The sequence below is a fragment of the Cryptotermes secundus genome, unplaced genomic scaffold, assembly GCF_002891405.2.
Source record: "Cryptotermes secundus unplaced genomic scaffold, Csec_1.0 scaffold528, whole genome shotgun sequence".
Lineage (NCBI taxonomy): Eukaryota > Metazoa > Arthropoda > Insecta > Blattodea > Kalotermitidae > Cryptotermes > Cryptotermes secundus.
Genome location: NW_019724748.1, coordinates 899,837 through 914,828, shown reverse-complemented (window position 1 = coordinate 914,828; position 14,992 = coordinate 899,837). Strand labels below are relative to the sequence as shown.

Genomic DNA, 14,992 nt, shown 5'->3' with positions numbered 1-14,992 from the left:
GGGGGTGGGTCGGAAGGAGAACGAGAAGAGGGAATAGGAAGGAGACGGAAGAGGAAGATAAATGTGCTGTGTAGAAGAAGAGGTGGAGAAGGAAGGGAAGAAACAGAAGAAAAAAGTTAACTGCGAAGACGAAGTGGAGGATGATAATAAAGGGGAAGGAGAAAAACGAGGCAGAAACAAGAAAGAGAAGGCTTCTTCCAGAGTCTGAAAGGGGGCAGTGGCCAATAAGCATATACCAGACATCATTACACATGGACTTCATGGGTTTGTTCCGTGTCGTGTGAAGTCACTGTCGCCCTGCGAAACTTACAAGTTGCTGAAGGAGGCAGCAGACTGCCACACATGGGTGCCTAGACTATACACTGGACTGTGTAATGACTAGTGCATGGGAGGGGGCTAGAGTCCGTGGAGTTCTCTCAGTTTACCACGGCGTCCAGGCCGGCTCTACAGCCCACCCGATCTCCTGTGCAGTGGGTAACAAAAGTAAAGTAACGCAGGCCTGAAGCTGACCATTCAACTCCATTTTATGTCGAGGCTAGTCCGCGCCATAGATCAAGCGGTTAGTCGCTGGCTTCCCACCGCGGCGGCCCGGGTTCGATCCCGGGTCTGGTCAAGTGGGATTTGTTGTGGACAAAGTGGCGCTGGGACAGGTTTTCTCCGAGTACTTCGATTTCCCCTGCCAATCTTCATCCACCAATTGCTCCACAATCACCCTCACCTATCATCTGGGGCTGGTAGAAATAGGCCAGAAGTGGCCGCAGTACAAGCGACTTAGTCCCACCCCACTAGCAATAAAAAAATATGTCGAGGATCAGAATGCGTGAAGCTATACCTCCACCCTCCCAATACATCTTCATGCTGTCGTGCTTAACTAGGCTCAGGTGCAACTTGACTTTTTTACTTTTACCGGGAGTTTTTCGCCCAGTTAAATTCATTCGCTCGAGGTCAGGCCCGTTACAATAAATAGGTTTTCATCATATAGACTTTGAACGTTCAAGAATGCAGTTGCCTGTCAGTGCTTACACGCATCTCCACACTGTCAGTACACATCCGGCTACGGACTGCAGGACAGCGGTTCGATTCCCAACATGGGCATGTATTTCCTCTTCGCCAGCGGGCCCAGCATGGCCTCCATAGCCTGAATCTGACCGGCTTCCACTCGCGGTATGGGCAGGGCCCCGAGGCTAACGGGACCCGTGGACGGCCTCTGTGGCTTTCATTGCAACAAAACTGCGTGTTTTCCGCTCCCTGTATCCATTGCTTCAATAAATAATAAAACCCACACCTCGCCACATTTTTCAGTGCCCAAACCGCCTCTACCCACAGGCACGTCCTGATAATGGTGACACGTGACACGCTTAAGCTAAGGAACAACTGTAAACAGCAACTGTGTATGTACCCTAGAGCAGTGGCCCTCAACCTCTGCCAGACCGCGGCCCGGTCGTTGAGAAACACTGCCCTGGAGTCTGAAACAGTGTGTACTGTCCACGAGGTACACAAAATGTACAATGAGGCGGCCGTGTGGGTTGTCTGCTCGTCCACATGGTCGACTCATTATTATTATTATTATTATTATTATTATTGTTGTTGTTGTTGTTGTCGTCATCATTATNGTTGTTGTTATCATCATCATCATCATTAGTATTATTATTACTACGGCTCAACAGCCCTTTGTTAGACCTTGGCCGCTTTTTCAATTTCTTAATCCTTGGACGGGGGATCAGCCCGTCGCAAGGTCTCTACCTACGCACAGACCAACACAAATACAGAATAAACGCACACAACAGACATCCATGCCTTGAGTGCGATTCGAACGCACGATCCCAGCGTTTGAACGAGTGAAGACACTTCATGCCTTAGACTGCACGATCACCGTGATCGGCCACGGTCGATTACTGAGCGAGTTTCTTCTTAGTCCTTATTTGACTTGGAGCTCAAATCAACCTCTGACGGTTTTCCCAAACCTGACCACATTGCCAGAGACTGCTGCATGAGATGAGATACACATCTGAGTTCTTCTCTGTTCAAACATTTTCTTTCGGTAAGTGCTTGGATCCCCCCCTACAGCGCTACATATAACTGGGACAGGGCCACTGCATCAAGAAGACCGGAGTACACGGAGCGCGCCGGTTTCGTGTTGTGACAAGATGTGCAGAACTCAGGGATAAGCACCCCACTTGCACGAGTAGCGTTCCAAAACAATACAGAAATGCAGGCCCGTAGAGAAGTTATTAATTAATATTTGCTTCGTACGGCTGTCGACTTGTTTCCAACCGTCACGTTGGCACAGGGGGTCTTGGACAAACCGGGTTTTAGAGCAAGGAGTCAGAATTATTCGGTCGGTCAGTTTTGTCCGTCTTCTCATGTCTTGACGAATTGGCTGCCTGGCCCGTTCCCACTTAGAATTAAGTATGAAATTACAGACATTCGCTAGGACTCCCGTGGCAAGGCTGCTGCTTACAATCGACAACACAAACATAGAATTAACGCAGAGTGGAATTCGAACCCACGATCCCAGTGTTCGAGCGGGCGAAGACATTTCATGCCGCCGTGATCGGCGCGAAGTAACATTCACTGCACTTAAGTTATCTTGTCACGAAGGTCTGCAGAGCGGGTGCAAACTTCTATGCACTTATTACCGGATGCAGGTTTGGTTACCTTCAAATTCTGCGAATCTTTGTACCCAGAAAAGAAGATGCTGTGTCGGGGGGGAGGGTCCATTGCCTTTCTGAAAATGGAGAAAATGGGTGCGGCCCCCGGGGTATCATCCCCAGCCAGTCACTGTGTTTCACTGTGGCATGTTGCGGCACTGAACCGTTTTAAATGTCGTCATCAAGGCTTGAGGCCCGGGCCGACCAGAGAGCGACCGAGCAAGTTAGTCCCTGTTTTGTATTGGGTGGTGTGCAGCTCGAACCTCTACTGGCAAGCTGACTAACCTGACTGAGATTTTAGTGATTTTCCGAAGTCCCTCCAGACAAATGCCGGGACCTTACATTAAACCAGGCAACAACAGTTTCCTTCCACATACATTCCAGTTCATTATCATTCGATCACGTGACCCTACACAGGCTTAGTCTGTGGCAGCGCCGTCTCACGAAACGAATTAGTTTCTCAGCAAGGGGAAAGGCATGCCAAGACTCCGATACACACACGTGCCAGAGGCAGCGCTTTTCCATACACGTTTTCCGTGCCTCGGAAAGTTGACTTACTGACCCTGGTCCATTCTAGCGGCCCTTCGCCTCATATTCTAAGGTATGACGCATTACGTCACTTATCTGTACCTTGGAACGTCGACAGGACAGGTTCAGTGACATCAGCAGCCAAGACACGATCGTGGTAACTTAGATAGCGATTTTCTGGCTTATGGCACAGTGCAGCAGATGCCTTCGAAACGTTGGTAACAAAGTGGGGGGGGGGAGGGGTACCCGAACGCATTCTTAACCTCCGCACCGGATGAAGGGGTCAGCTTCATGCTCTAGCAATGGACGTCGGGTGGACGCCAGAACTGGTCCCATCGCAGTGAGGAGAAGCAAAACGTCAGCCCTTCCCGCGAATCGAATCGTTCCAGCCGGTCGCCCACTTACTAGTTACTTAGCTTCCCTTAGTGCGTATGCCCCGGCTGACATATCTGAGAGACAGAGACGTAAAAAGGGGGGTTATATAAAAGTCACTCCTACGGGAACAGGGTGAGAGAAGGTGGAGTAGATTCAGCTAGCACAGAATAGGGTCCTCCTCGATAGTGCAGGTCCCACAAAAGCAAGGAAATCTCCTGACCAGCTTGTTTCTGTCAGATTGTTTCAAGAAGGACCTGGACTATAGAGCTGGTGCAACGTACAAAACAAAATAAACTCCGTGCCCTGTAGTCTGCAAGGGAACTATACCGACCGAGCGACCGCCGCTTGTCGGCGANGCGAACTTCAGCGGATAGAGGGTGTCACGTGGTCAGCGCAACGAATCCCCAGGGCCGTTAATTTCGGTTTTCTAGACCGGAGCCGCTATTCACTTGAAATAGCTCCTCAATTATCAACACAAGGCTGAGTGGACGCCGTTCCAGACCCACCACTCCTCAGAAGAAATCTAGTAGAGCCGGGAATCGAACCAGGACCTCTGGATCTGTAGCCATGAACTCTGACCACTAGACCACGGAGGCGGTCCGCTAAATCTCATCATCATTTGTAATATGTCAGACGACAGGTCCACAGTCTCTTCCAAAAGTTCCTCCACTTAATGCGATCTAGAGCTTTCTCCTTCAAATGACAGTATCCTCTTCTGTCCCCAAGGTCATCCAGCAACTTCTTACGTCTTCTTGTCACTTCTATCCGCCCCTCTATCTTTCCTTCAATAACTTCTTTTAGAAGGCAGTTTCTGCGTAAAACATGACCAATCCAATTAGCCTTCCGTTTTCTTATTTCGTGTAGGATATTCCTCTGCTCACTGACTCTAATTAACACTTCTTCATTTCTCACATAATCGGTCCAACTGATCTTCTCCATCCTTCTCCAACACCACATTTCGAAACTTTCCAGATGTTTCTGATCTACTGCCCTAAGTGTCCAAGTTTCAGCCCCATACAGAGCTATGCTCCAAATGTAGCATTTCATTAGTTTCTTCCTCAAATTTAAGTCCAGCTAAATCTATAAAACGTATTTAAATTAAATTCAGATACCTTGATGAAACACACTTTGCCACGAATTCAGATGGTTGGTGAGGATCAGGAGAGAAATGGAGAATTTTAATTTGAGCTCCGTGAGCTTGAACCTGCTGCCAGAGGCTTTACCGTCCTGGCGAGACCTTCAGCGCTGGATTTAATTGAAACTGTTAGTTGTCTGGATGATGAAACTGGCATTCAGGTGGACAGACAGACAGACAGACCGACACATGAACGGATGGAAGGACAGGACCCGCCATTCTGCTATTCTTTCATGCACTTCGTGCAAACAGAACACAGCAACAAAATTATATTACTGAAATAAAAAAAAAGGCTTGTTGATTTAGATGCTGTTTCCTTCATCACGAAATGTCTCTCTCTGATTCAATTTAGACACAATATAAAGTGTCAGGCTACAGGGGAGACTGAATCACCATGGCGCTGTAATACTCGTAATTTGGAAAGAGAGATGCAGGATTGTTCATGTCCGAGCAATCTCACGGCATCAACTCCCTCCACCGCGACCCATTTGAAATATTCTTTTAACACTACGCCTGTTCTATGCAAAGCATTGAGACAGGCTATTCGTATTTCAACAAAATGTCAGCAGAATTCCTGGTGACCAAGCTCGTCTCAACTTGAAATGTGTCTGGTTAATGATGATGACTCGAAACCAAACACAGATCGCAAACCTGTTAACGGGTAATTAATATTCTTCTTCGACAACTGATGGCTCAAGCTTGTGACAACACGCTCTGCTTATCACATTCCGGTATGGAACACTGGAAACATTTACCCGCTCGCCTGAAGACTGTCATTCCGGGAGAAGTACAGAAGTTTAAGGCACCAGAAAACTGCGCTCAAGGGAAAACAGAACGTGTAAAGAATGGACTTTGACTGTGACGTCATGATTCATCTCGCTGAAATTTCTATAATTATCATAAATATGTTACTAATTTAATTATAATTAAAACCATGACTGTCACGATGGCCTGTAAACATAAAAATAAATTATGTAATTTTGGTTCGAAAAACAATTTGTACTACCAAAGTGTGGAAGGCAAGGCGAAAACGTGAAGCCCGGCCATGATGCATTGCATTTGTAAAAGTTCAACACATTTTAGGCCGAGATCAGCTTCACGCTCCGGCCTCATTTCTTCCTTGACGTGAGGCCGGATGGATCACAGGCACTGGAAAGGAGAAACGTCTTAATGCCGTTACAGAGTTCTAATCCTTGAAGCAATACACGTAGAAATGGGCCTTGAAGCAGCTTGTGCCGGTGTATTTCATTACAACGGTATTAATGAGCCTTGGAGCTTTAATATTCCCGGAAGTTTTCTACGAGCAAGTCTGCCCGAGTGCGATGTTTCTTGCCCGCTAGGACGCGAGCTACTGGTGGCACCTAAAGTCTCAAAAACTACTTCTCAGCATTCTGGGAAAGAATTTGCTTTGGTGCGGAATATTTTCCTGCAGTAGGCCGATATAGTGAAAACGACTGAGTAAAACTACTCAAGAGAACTGTTGTCTTTATATAACCACAGCAATAAAAGTTTATCAAAAGTTACTATAATCATAAGTTCTTACGAGCGTCCATTAGGCATCCTGATCAATATAACATTAAACTTCAAGCAAATGTAAAAATCCAACTCTTGGAAAAAAGGACCCTTGGTTTTGTTGTGGTGGGCCCACATTTCTTTGACAAAAAGACCAATAAGGAGCAGAATGAAAAAAGTTGGTTATGCACAGTCTCTCTCTCTCCGTTCAGTTCAGTAAAGTGACCGGCGCGTGAAGCTGATCACTCACCTCCGTCCAGTACCAAGGTTAAGAATCCTGCAGCTATACCTCCAGGTCCCCGTACGTCTTCATGGTGAAAAGGTGAAGCTATCCCTGTTACAGGCCCTGAAGGCCCATTGGGTTGTGAGACTTCGAGGCTCTAAACATTTTCTAGACAATCGGCTCACAGGTGGCGGAGAGGTTGACAGCCTTACGCGCCGCGCCGGCCGCTCCTTACCCCCAGGAAGATTCCCGGTACTCATTTCTGTTAGAGGCTGAGTCAATACCAGGGTCATAGTGCGGCTGGAAGGATTAGGTGAATTGAAAAAAATCCAATGAACACATCGGGAATCGAACCTGCGACCTTTGTGTTTGTAGCATAGTGCCTCAACCAACTACGCTACCGCGTGCCTCCCACGCCTTCAGGGTGCGGTGCTTAATTAAGCAGGGCCACAACTTCGCCTTCTACATCACAGAGCTACAGCACGTGCGCAACTGCCAAACGCCTCGTTTCGGCATCCAGTCCACACGTGAGCAACACATGAACTGCACAACAAACATACATCGCTTGGACACTGAGGCTCCTGTCGTCTCCTTCAGTCGCTCCACCAAAATGCTGGATTAATACGCCTGCCTTACATGAGGTCACAGGCAAACGCCCTTCCTTTCGACGTCGTTAAATAACCGTACAATCAGTCAACACCGCCAGCCATCTGCCCTAGATGGTCACTACTTAGGCGGACCAGGAGCCGGGATAGCTCAGTCGGTACAGCGACTAGATACGGGTTGGACGACCGAGTCCCGGTGGGGTCAAGAATTTTCTCTTCTCCACGTCGTCCACATCTGCTCTGGGGCCCACCCAACCTCCCATCCAATGGGTACCGGGGGCCCTTTCCCATGGGGTAAAGCGGCCAGGGCGTGAAGCTGACCACTCAACTCCAACTAGTGCCGAGGGCAAGGAAATATTTATACGTCCACTCCCCGTACGCCTTCATGGCTTAGTGCTTAATTAGTTGTACAGGAATATACATAGCAAACTTTCACAAAAAGCTCGTATACAGCTAGTGTGACAAGTACACGGCCTGTCGTGAACTGAAGTTGATTTGAAGGAGTCGGGGAGGTCGATATTGCTGCGTCCACAATGCAAGAGAAATGCTCTAAATTCCCAAAATATCCACACTGACGCAAAACTGCAGTTATTTGGCAATGTTTTCTGTTTTTTCTGTTCTAAAATACCACATCCATGCTCATTTAAAATCATTTTCGGAAAATTTGGAGTTATATAGGAAGATAGTTATCAGTTTCTTGCAAAGAGCTTTGTTCAGCAGTATACTGACTGGCTTGGACGGGCTGGACGACAGATATTCGATTCCAGGCAAGGAGTTTTCTCTTCGTCACCGCGTCCAGACAGGCTCTGGAATACGTTCCGGGAGTTCTTCCCTCCCTGGTATATTAGGGCGCCTCCAATACTGCCAAGGACATTAAGATGTGGAATTATACCCAGGGCTTGAGGTGGGGCGGGATGCGGCGGGATGGCATCCCGGTTCTTTTCTAAATGGCTTAAAAGCATCCCGTTACTTCTTTGGCAGTAAATGCAATGTACAATACAAAACCATCCCGGTTCTATTTTCATTCCACCTCAAGCACTGATTATACCTCCACGTCACATACACCCTCATGGTGAAGTGTTAAGGATATGGACCATTTTACCTTTGCCTTTCTTGGAATGTAACCTATTAAACTATTCCGTTGCGTAAGCAGCAAACTGTCAACGCTTCTTAAACACAATACTAGAATTCTTTAACCAGATTAGGAGAAATTCTGTTTTGCAGCACAAGCACCGCCTGTGTAGTCTAGCGGTCAGGGTCCGGGACTACAGATCCAGAGGTCCCAGCTTTTCTGAGTATTGGGTCTGGAACGGGGGCCCACTCAGCCTCGTGAGGATATTTGAGGAGCTGTTTCAGGGAAATAACGGCTCAGATCTAGAAAACCGAAATTAACGGCCTGGGGACCCGTTGCGCTGACCACGCGACATCCTCTATCCGCTAAATTTGGCATTAACTTTGCCGCCAAGAGGCAGTCGCTCGGTCGGTATAGTTCGCTTGCGCACTATAGGCCACGGAGTTCAGCTTTTTAGTTTGCAGCACATGTTCAAAGGACATAGATTCCAGTTATATAAACTTAGGGAGCTACATGTAACATTTCGAAGATCACAGTGGCCGCTCAGTCTAAGGCATGAACCGTCTTCGCCAGCTCGAACACTGTGACCGTGGGTTCGAATCCAACTCGAGGCATGGATAACTGTGCAGTTAGCAGCCTTGCGACGGGCTGAGGCCCCGTCTAAGGAATCCTACCGACTATGTGCAGATTAAGAAACTGCAAAAGCGGACAAGAGCCACATGGGCTGTAGGGCCTTGGTGGGGGGGGGGGGATGTAACAGTTCAGCCAGTAATCAACTGACTTTGGAGTGGGATTGCTGGACAAATTATCTGACGCAAATCGTCAGTTTCTCCCAAGGAAGGTGATCTCTGTATGAAGTCAAAGTCACGAATGTGTGAAGTGCCTGTCTGACGAGACGCGCCGACCTGTACCTGAACGCCGCGGTAGCACCTCCACCCGGCCCGGGCAAACAACTTCTCTGATGAAGCAAACCTGCAGACGGAACTGGCTCACAAATCCACAGTGTAGTCTGAACCAGGGTAAGACCAAAGCAGGGAGACATCAAGCACAAACCCCTCTCCCGCCCGTTTTGAGGCTTCAGACCGGTCAAGACAACCTAAGTCTGAAAGCTCCGGGCGTCTACAGATCTATCCCATGTGAATGTGGAGCCGTCAACACCGTCTGCACTGACAAAACGAGCCACATGCATGAAGAACGCATCAGAGAAGCACTGAGCTCTATCATCCGGAACTCCCGAGAGAGAACGGCAATAGCCAAGCTCTCCCGCCTCATGCATGAGAACCTCAACAGTTCAGCCCTACGCTCAAGCAGCAGCGCAGTCGTCACAACCTTACCCTCGATCCACGGACCCGCCCTGCCACCGCCCACACCGCTAGCACACAGCACTGCCCTGCTTGGGAACTCTGTGGCCGTTTGCGACATTTCCCTGCGCACCAGCCCTCACCCTTCTCCTCGTGGGTCTCTTTGCACTCACCCACCACATTCGCTTCGTCCTTGAAGATGGAGCCAGAATGCACCTCCGAAGCGCCGGCAACACTCACCACATCCATACCGTGCAAAGAATAAGCATCATGAATGAACATTCCGACCCTGTCAAACCCAAGTGAAGCGACTAACGCCTTCCTTTAGAGCAGAAATCGGTTTCTTCTTTCTGTGGTATCTTTTGCGTTTCCTCCATCCGTACCTCCTCCTCCTCCTTTTCCTTCCTAATCTTAATTTTTTCGCCAGTTTTACTCCGTCCTTTCGCTTGTCTCCTCCTATTCTTCCTCTACTACGTTCTTATCCTTCTGCTTATGTTTCGTTCTCCTGCTTTCTCCAATCTGCGGTACACTCTTCTTGCAGAAACGAGCGCGACTGCCGACGCGATGTGACAGTCACGCCAAGTCACGTGCTTGCCACGGGCGCTGCCAAACATTCTCCCTTGCGATTCTTTGCACCGTCTATGCTTCAGTCGCTGCGGCCTTGCGTCTGGAGCTGAACTCATGATCTGCCAACAGCCGATAGGCCTAATCTGTATGGCAAGGAGTACAAATCATGAAGCTCCTCATAATGCAATTTTCTCCACCCTCTTGTTACTCCCAAATGTACCCCTGAGCACCCTCTTCTCAAACACCTCAGTCCATGCTCCACTACCACTTGTTGCAGCTCGTTCTCAGAATCAGAAACAAAATTACATAGCGAGAAATTTCGTGGCTTATTTAATCTTTTAGTTTCTTGTTATACGAGTGATTCTAAATTACTGTTCGGGTTTCCGTGGTCTATAATAAAATTGCTTACAGAATACGGAAACGTAACTCATAAAGTTTTACTGCCTGTAGAATCAACACTGCAGAATGCTAAACAAATTCAACATGCAAGCCTTTCGTGGCACGTAAGCACTTTCATTTTGTTGTTTTCGGCTTGAAAATTATGGGAGCACGGATATCCCGACAATAATTTAGAATCACTCTGTATTTAATGAGCCTTTCTAAACCGCAAGCGTCTTCTTAAGTAGCGTCGAACTGGGAGGATGGCGGAAGTACGCAGTCGTACCGACTTTCAGAAACTATTTTTTGGTCTAAATTCTGAGCAACAGACTGCAGAGGCTGGAGAAAAACAACAACAAAAAGTATAGGTCACGATACTGGGTGTCCGGGCCGCGACCCGAAGCCGAGACCCCGGCTGATCATTCCTCGCGCCTTCGCCAGTACGATGGACCGGCTGTGCAGTAGACTGGGGAAACAGTGAACTTACAACAGAGTTTCAAATGGAAAGCCCTCAGGAGCAGGCGGAACCCAGCGGCCGCGCAGGCATGAACTGTCTTCTCCCGCTCGAACACTGGGGTCGTGAGATCGAATCCCACCCGAGGCATGGACGTTTGTGTTGTTGTGTGTGTAGGTAGCGGCCTTGCTACGGGCTGATCCCCATTCCAAGGAATCCTACCGACTGTGTATAGCAGGCATGTCCAACTTCAAAAAGGTTGTGATCGACTTTCTAGTATCAAAACTACCAGTGATCTACCACCCCCTCCTATCGTACCTCGCTTTAAGCAAAAATATTGGTAAAAATAACACGAAACATGGCGTTTGTTGTAAAAGCAACACACATTGAAAGTACGGACTACTTTAACACGTGTTTTCCCTTCAAAATCTGAATATAATCATATTATATTTGAAGTGAATTTACATGCTTTTCACGTATAATTTCCTTACTGGCCTATGAGATCGACCAAAAATCGTACCGCCATCGCCGCGTTGGACATGCCTGGTGTATAGGACTAAGAAACTGAAAAAGCGGCCGTAGAGCCCTCAGGAATGCTCCGAATAATGTTAAGAGGTTCGGCGTAGCGTCTGGGAAGATGAAATGATAAAATTACGTATGTGCCAAACGGTCGGCATGAAGGAGTATAGGGGCCAGGCCTCTTTCGATGGTACGACGCTGACACAATTCGATTCGTCCGTTACTGAGATCGACTTGTATCGAACTGGGTCATTCACCTTGATTCTGCTGTTTGTAAACACCTACAGTGATTCGTTCTCACGCTGCAATGATTCACAAATGGGGAACAGTCACGTCACATTTCTCCAGAGACTGCAAGTTCAACATGCCTGCTCGGATATCACGTGTTACTTACACGGCTCAGTCTGTACAGAACTTGAACTTGGTTTCTAAACAATATTTTTACAGAACATAAGCAATCTGTACTGATTACTGTATTATGTCAGTTACATTTTGAGCAGCTGTTTAACTGTACAGTTGAGGCTCCTCGTTCTGCTGCTATTTCACAACGTCTCTCGGGAAAAACTTACTTCAAGTACGTATAAAAGTCGTCCCTGTGCTTAAATAATTAAGCACTACGTCATAAAGGCGTATGGGGAAGTGGAAGCGTAGATCCACGTTTTCTTAACCTCGGCACTAGCTGCAGGTGAGTCGTCAGCTTCACGCCCAGGTCGCTTTACCCCCGGTACCCATTGGACAAGAGGCTGCGTGGGCCCCAGAACCGGTCTGGACGACGTGGATCAAATACGTATGACGAGGAAATAGAATTAACATTAGGGGAGGAAGCACCTGGTTGTCCTCCATGCTTGTGTACACACACACACACACACACCGTCCCCCCTGTGCATTGTCCGCAGCTCCGCGCAAACCGTCATTTCAGTTTATAGCGTACAGATTCGTAATTTGTGGTCTTCTTCAGATATCTTTAGCATGATGAAAAGATGAGGCACGCGTATGACAGGTTGGATACATCAGAAATTCTTACAAATTAGTCGTCAGACAACTTCACGGGTTCAAGATGTCAAGTGGGTGGTTTGGCCTGAATTCATCTGGCTTAGGACCAAGCAACAGTGGCGGGTTCTTTGAACACGGTAGTGAGACTTACGGTTCGATAAAGTTGAGGAATTTATTTAGATGACAGGCTGCCCCATGGAGTTGTATCAGGTCGTAGTACTGCAGCCTACGCAACTCACGCACACAGAAACCTGAATCTCGCATTTTGAAACTTCAGCTACCCGCTGCTGCTATCGCAATTCCATGAGGAGTGACATCAGAGTTCGCAAGTCTGAACCGTGTTCACCTCCGTTACTCAGTCTGCCCGTGCCACTGGATTGCAGTTTCGGGGTCGGGCTGTTGCCATTCCTGCTTCGTATTCTGCAAACTAGGGTCGTTATCCCAGGTTGGAAAATAGGGTGGGATCCTCATCACCCCCCAGGCGAATTTCAGGATCATCTGCAAAACGGTTCTTTGAGCCACGGTTTTCCTTCGAAGATTCTGCCAAATTTGTCTATAATTAGACTATCTGCTTTTCTCTTCTTCGGATTTCGCAACAATTATGTTTTTACAGAGAAGTTCGTCACCCTTACGTCCAACCCCCAACCTGAAGGGCCAGGTCTCTGTATTTATGTGACGCCCAGTTATACCCCTTGGCACCGGCTTCAATTTTCATCATCGCCTTCTACGACACGCAAGGCTACGGTGGAGATATTCCAACCCTCCTCCATACGGAATGTCGGGATAAAACCTGGATTACAACTCAACTTCTTCCTTCCACATCCTTTCCAATTCAGTGTTCACTGATCGTACTAAAATATAATAAGCACTCTGAATCCATTTCATAAAATGTACAGAGGCATTTGCGCCTTGAATATATTAAACTTGCTGACAATTACTGTCGTCCAATTATTTCTGATTCAGTTATACGTTGAGCCCCGTAACAGTATGTTCGAGCTAGCTGCAATACCATGCCAAATGCTCCCGTACCATAACAAAGCCGAGTCCGCTGTGTTACAGACTCACTCAGACCCAAAGGAAACTAAGTAATTTTATGGCCACTTTCATTGCTTCACTAGAAAAGCTAACATGCAACTACTGCATATGAGCGAGCGGCCCAAGACACTCACCGAGGGAGAAGCACACTCCGCCAGACACTCTATCGTTCGAGAGCTGAGTGACAGCGAGGAGGATGTCGCCCAGGAGGAGACAGGACACGTGGCCTGTCTGGCACTTCCAGTGCAGCATGTGGTGGGAACTGGGGCGCAGACAGCCGGCAGCAAGGGTGGCGGCTAGGAAGAACGCAGACAGGAACAGCCCGATGGGGTACAGGGTGAACCGCAAGTCCCAGTCTCTTTCTTTTCTCTGTACCTCCGATGGAAGTTTCTCGGAACACGTGAAGATGCTCGGCTTATCCACGGGATGTTCCAGCAAATGTTCGATGCAGAACTCCCCTGGCAGCAACGTAATGTCTAGTGGCCTCACGTGCAAGGCCCCGTTACTCTTCAAGGACGACTCTCCCTCGTCTAGCTTCCCCGCTACTACTAACTCGTGGCCGCTGCATACTGGGAACCCCGCAGTGAGAGCCATCGTCACGTTGTTAAAACGTATCGTCGAGAAATTGTCTGCTGTTGTCAGGTTAGAGTACACGACGCACGCCGCCTTTACGTCACTATACGATGCGCTGTCGCCACAACATTTCTTCACACGAGATTTCGTTTGTGTTCTCTCAGGAGGAAGACTTTGGCCTCCGGTAGGCTCAGCATCAACACAGTTATCATCTACACAAACAAGAGAGACTCCTGAATCAACACAGAAGCTCCCAGGGTCTAAGAACTTTGAGAATTCCGTAAGCAAAAGTGACCCATTGTCGAACAGCAGAAACATTGGGTTCTGGAAATGTGACCGTATTTTAGTCACACCACAGTTACTGTGACATTTCGGTTTCGACGCTTCTTCAATACGCCAATGCGGCGGCAATGCGCCGGGTTCTAAGAACGCTTGGCGTGCGGGCGAATAGATAATTGGCGTCCACGAAGGATCGCCTGTCCCTGCCACTTTACACTCATCGTAATCGCTGTAAACCTCACCGTGAGGACAACACTTGAACAATGTAACTCCTGTACTGCCGCTGATCCTACCGTCACAACCACTTCCAAGAATCAGCAACAACACGAACACCGAGGGCCGCTGACGCATCGTGTGCAGTTACATTACATGGCGGGCACTGAAGCACGACTTGACTGAACCCACCACGCACGTCCGCTCCGGTGCACGCTGGTAGCCTGACTGGAGTTGAGTTGAGTTTACCGAAGATTTCTAATTTCCGTCCCCTCCCTCTGCACCATCCCACCACCACTCGCCGTCTATCCTCCCTTCGCAGCGTTGCCAGCAGATCTTCACCCTCTTTCCACCGTCTTTGTACAATCATCCCTTCAAAAACCGGAGACAGGGGCTATATGATTACGTATACTATATTAGACTGGTCTCTTCTGTGTTTTTCTGTCTTGACGAAACGAAGACAAAGAGGGCTGCAAGTAAAATCAAATAGTTTCTCATGTCTGTTTCTATAATTCCAGACTATTCTTTGTTCTTGTGGGAATTTCATCCTATTAGGCTCCATCTTTGTACCCTCTTACG

At 48.1% G+C, this 14,992-nt stretch overlaps 1 protein-coding gene across 1 annotated transcript in view; it reads right to left on the bottom strand.

The window, feature by feature from the left end:
* LOC111862873 (probable G-protein coupled receptor Mth-like 1) overlaps positions 1-14,627 on the bottom strand; it is a 45,827-nt gene extending 31,200 nt beyond the window's left edge. Inside the window, exon 1 of the mRNA XM_023848640.2 lies at positions 13,483-14,627. Coding sequence (XP_023704408.1) covers positions 13,483-14,551 — 1,069 coding nt within the window. The 5' untranslated portion in view covers positions 14,552-14,627. The remainder of the gene's footprint in view (positions 1-13,482) is intronic.
* Positions 14,628-14,992: the final 365 nt, after the last annotated feature.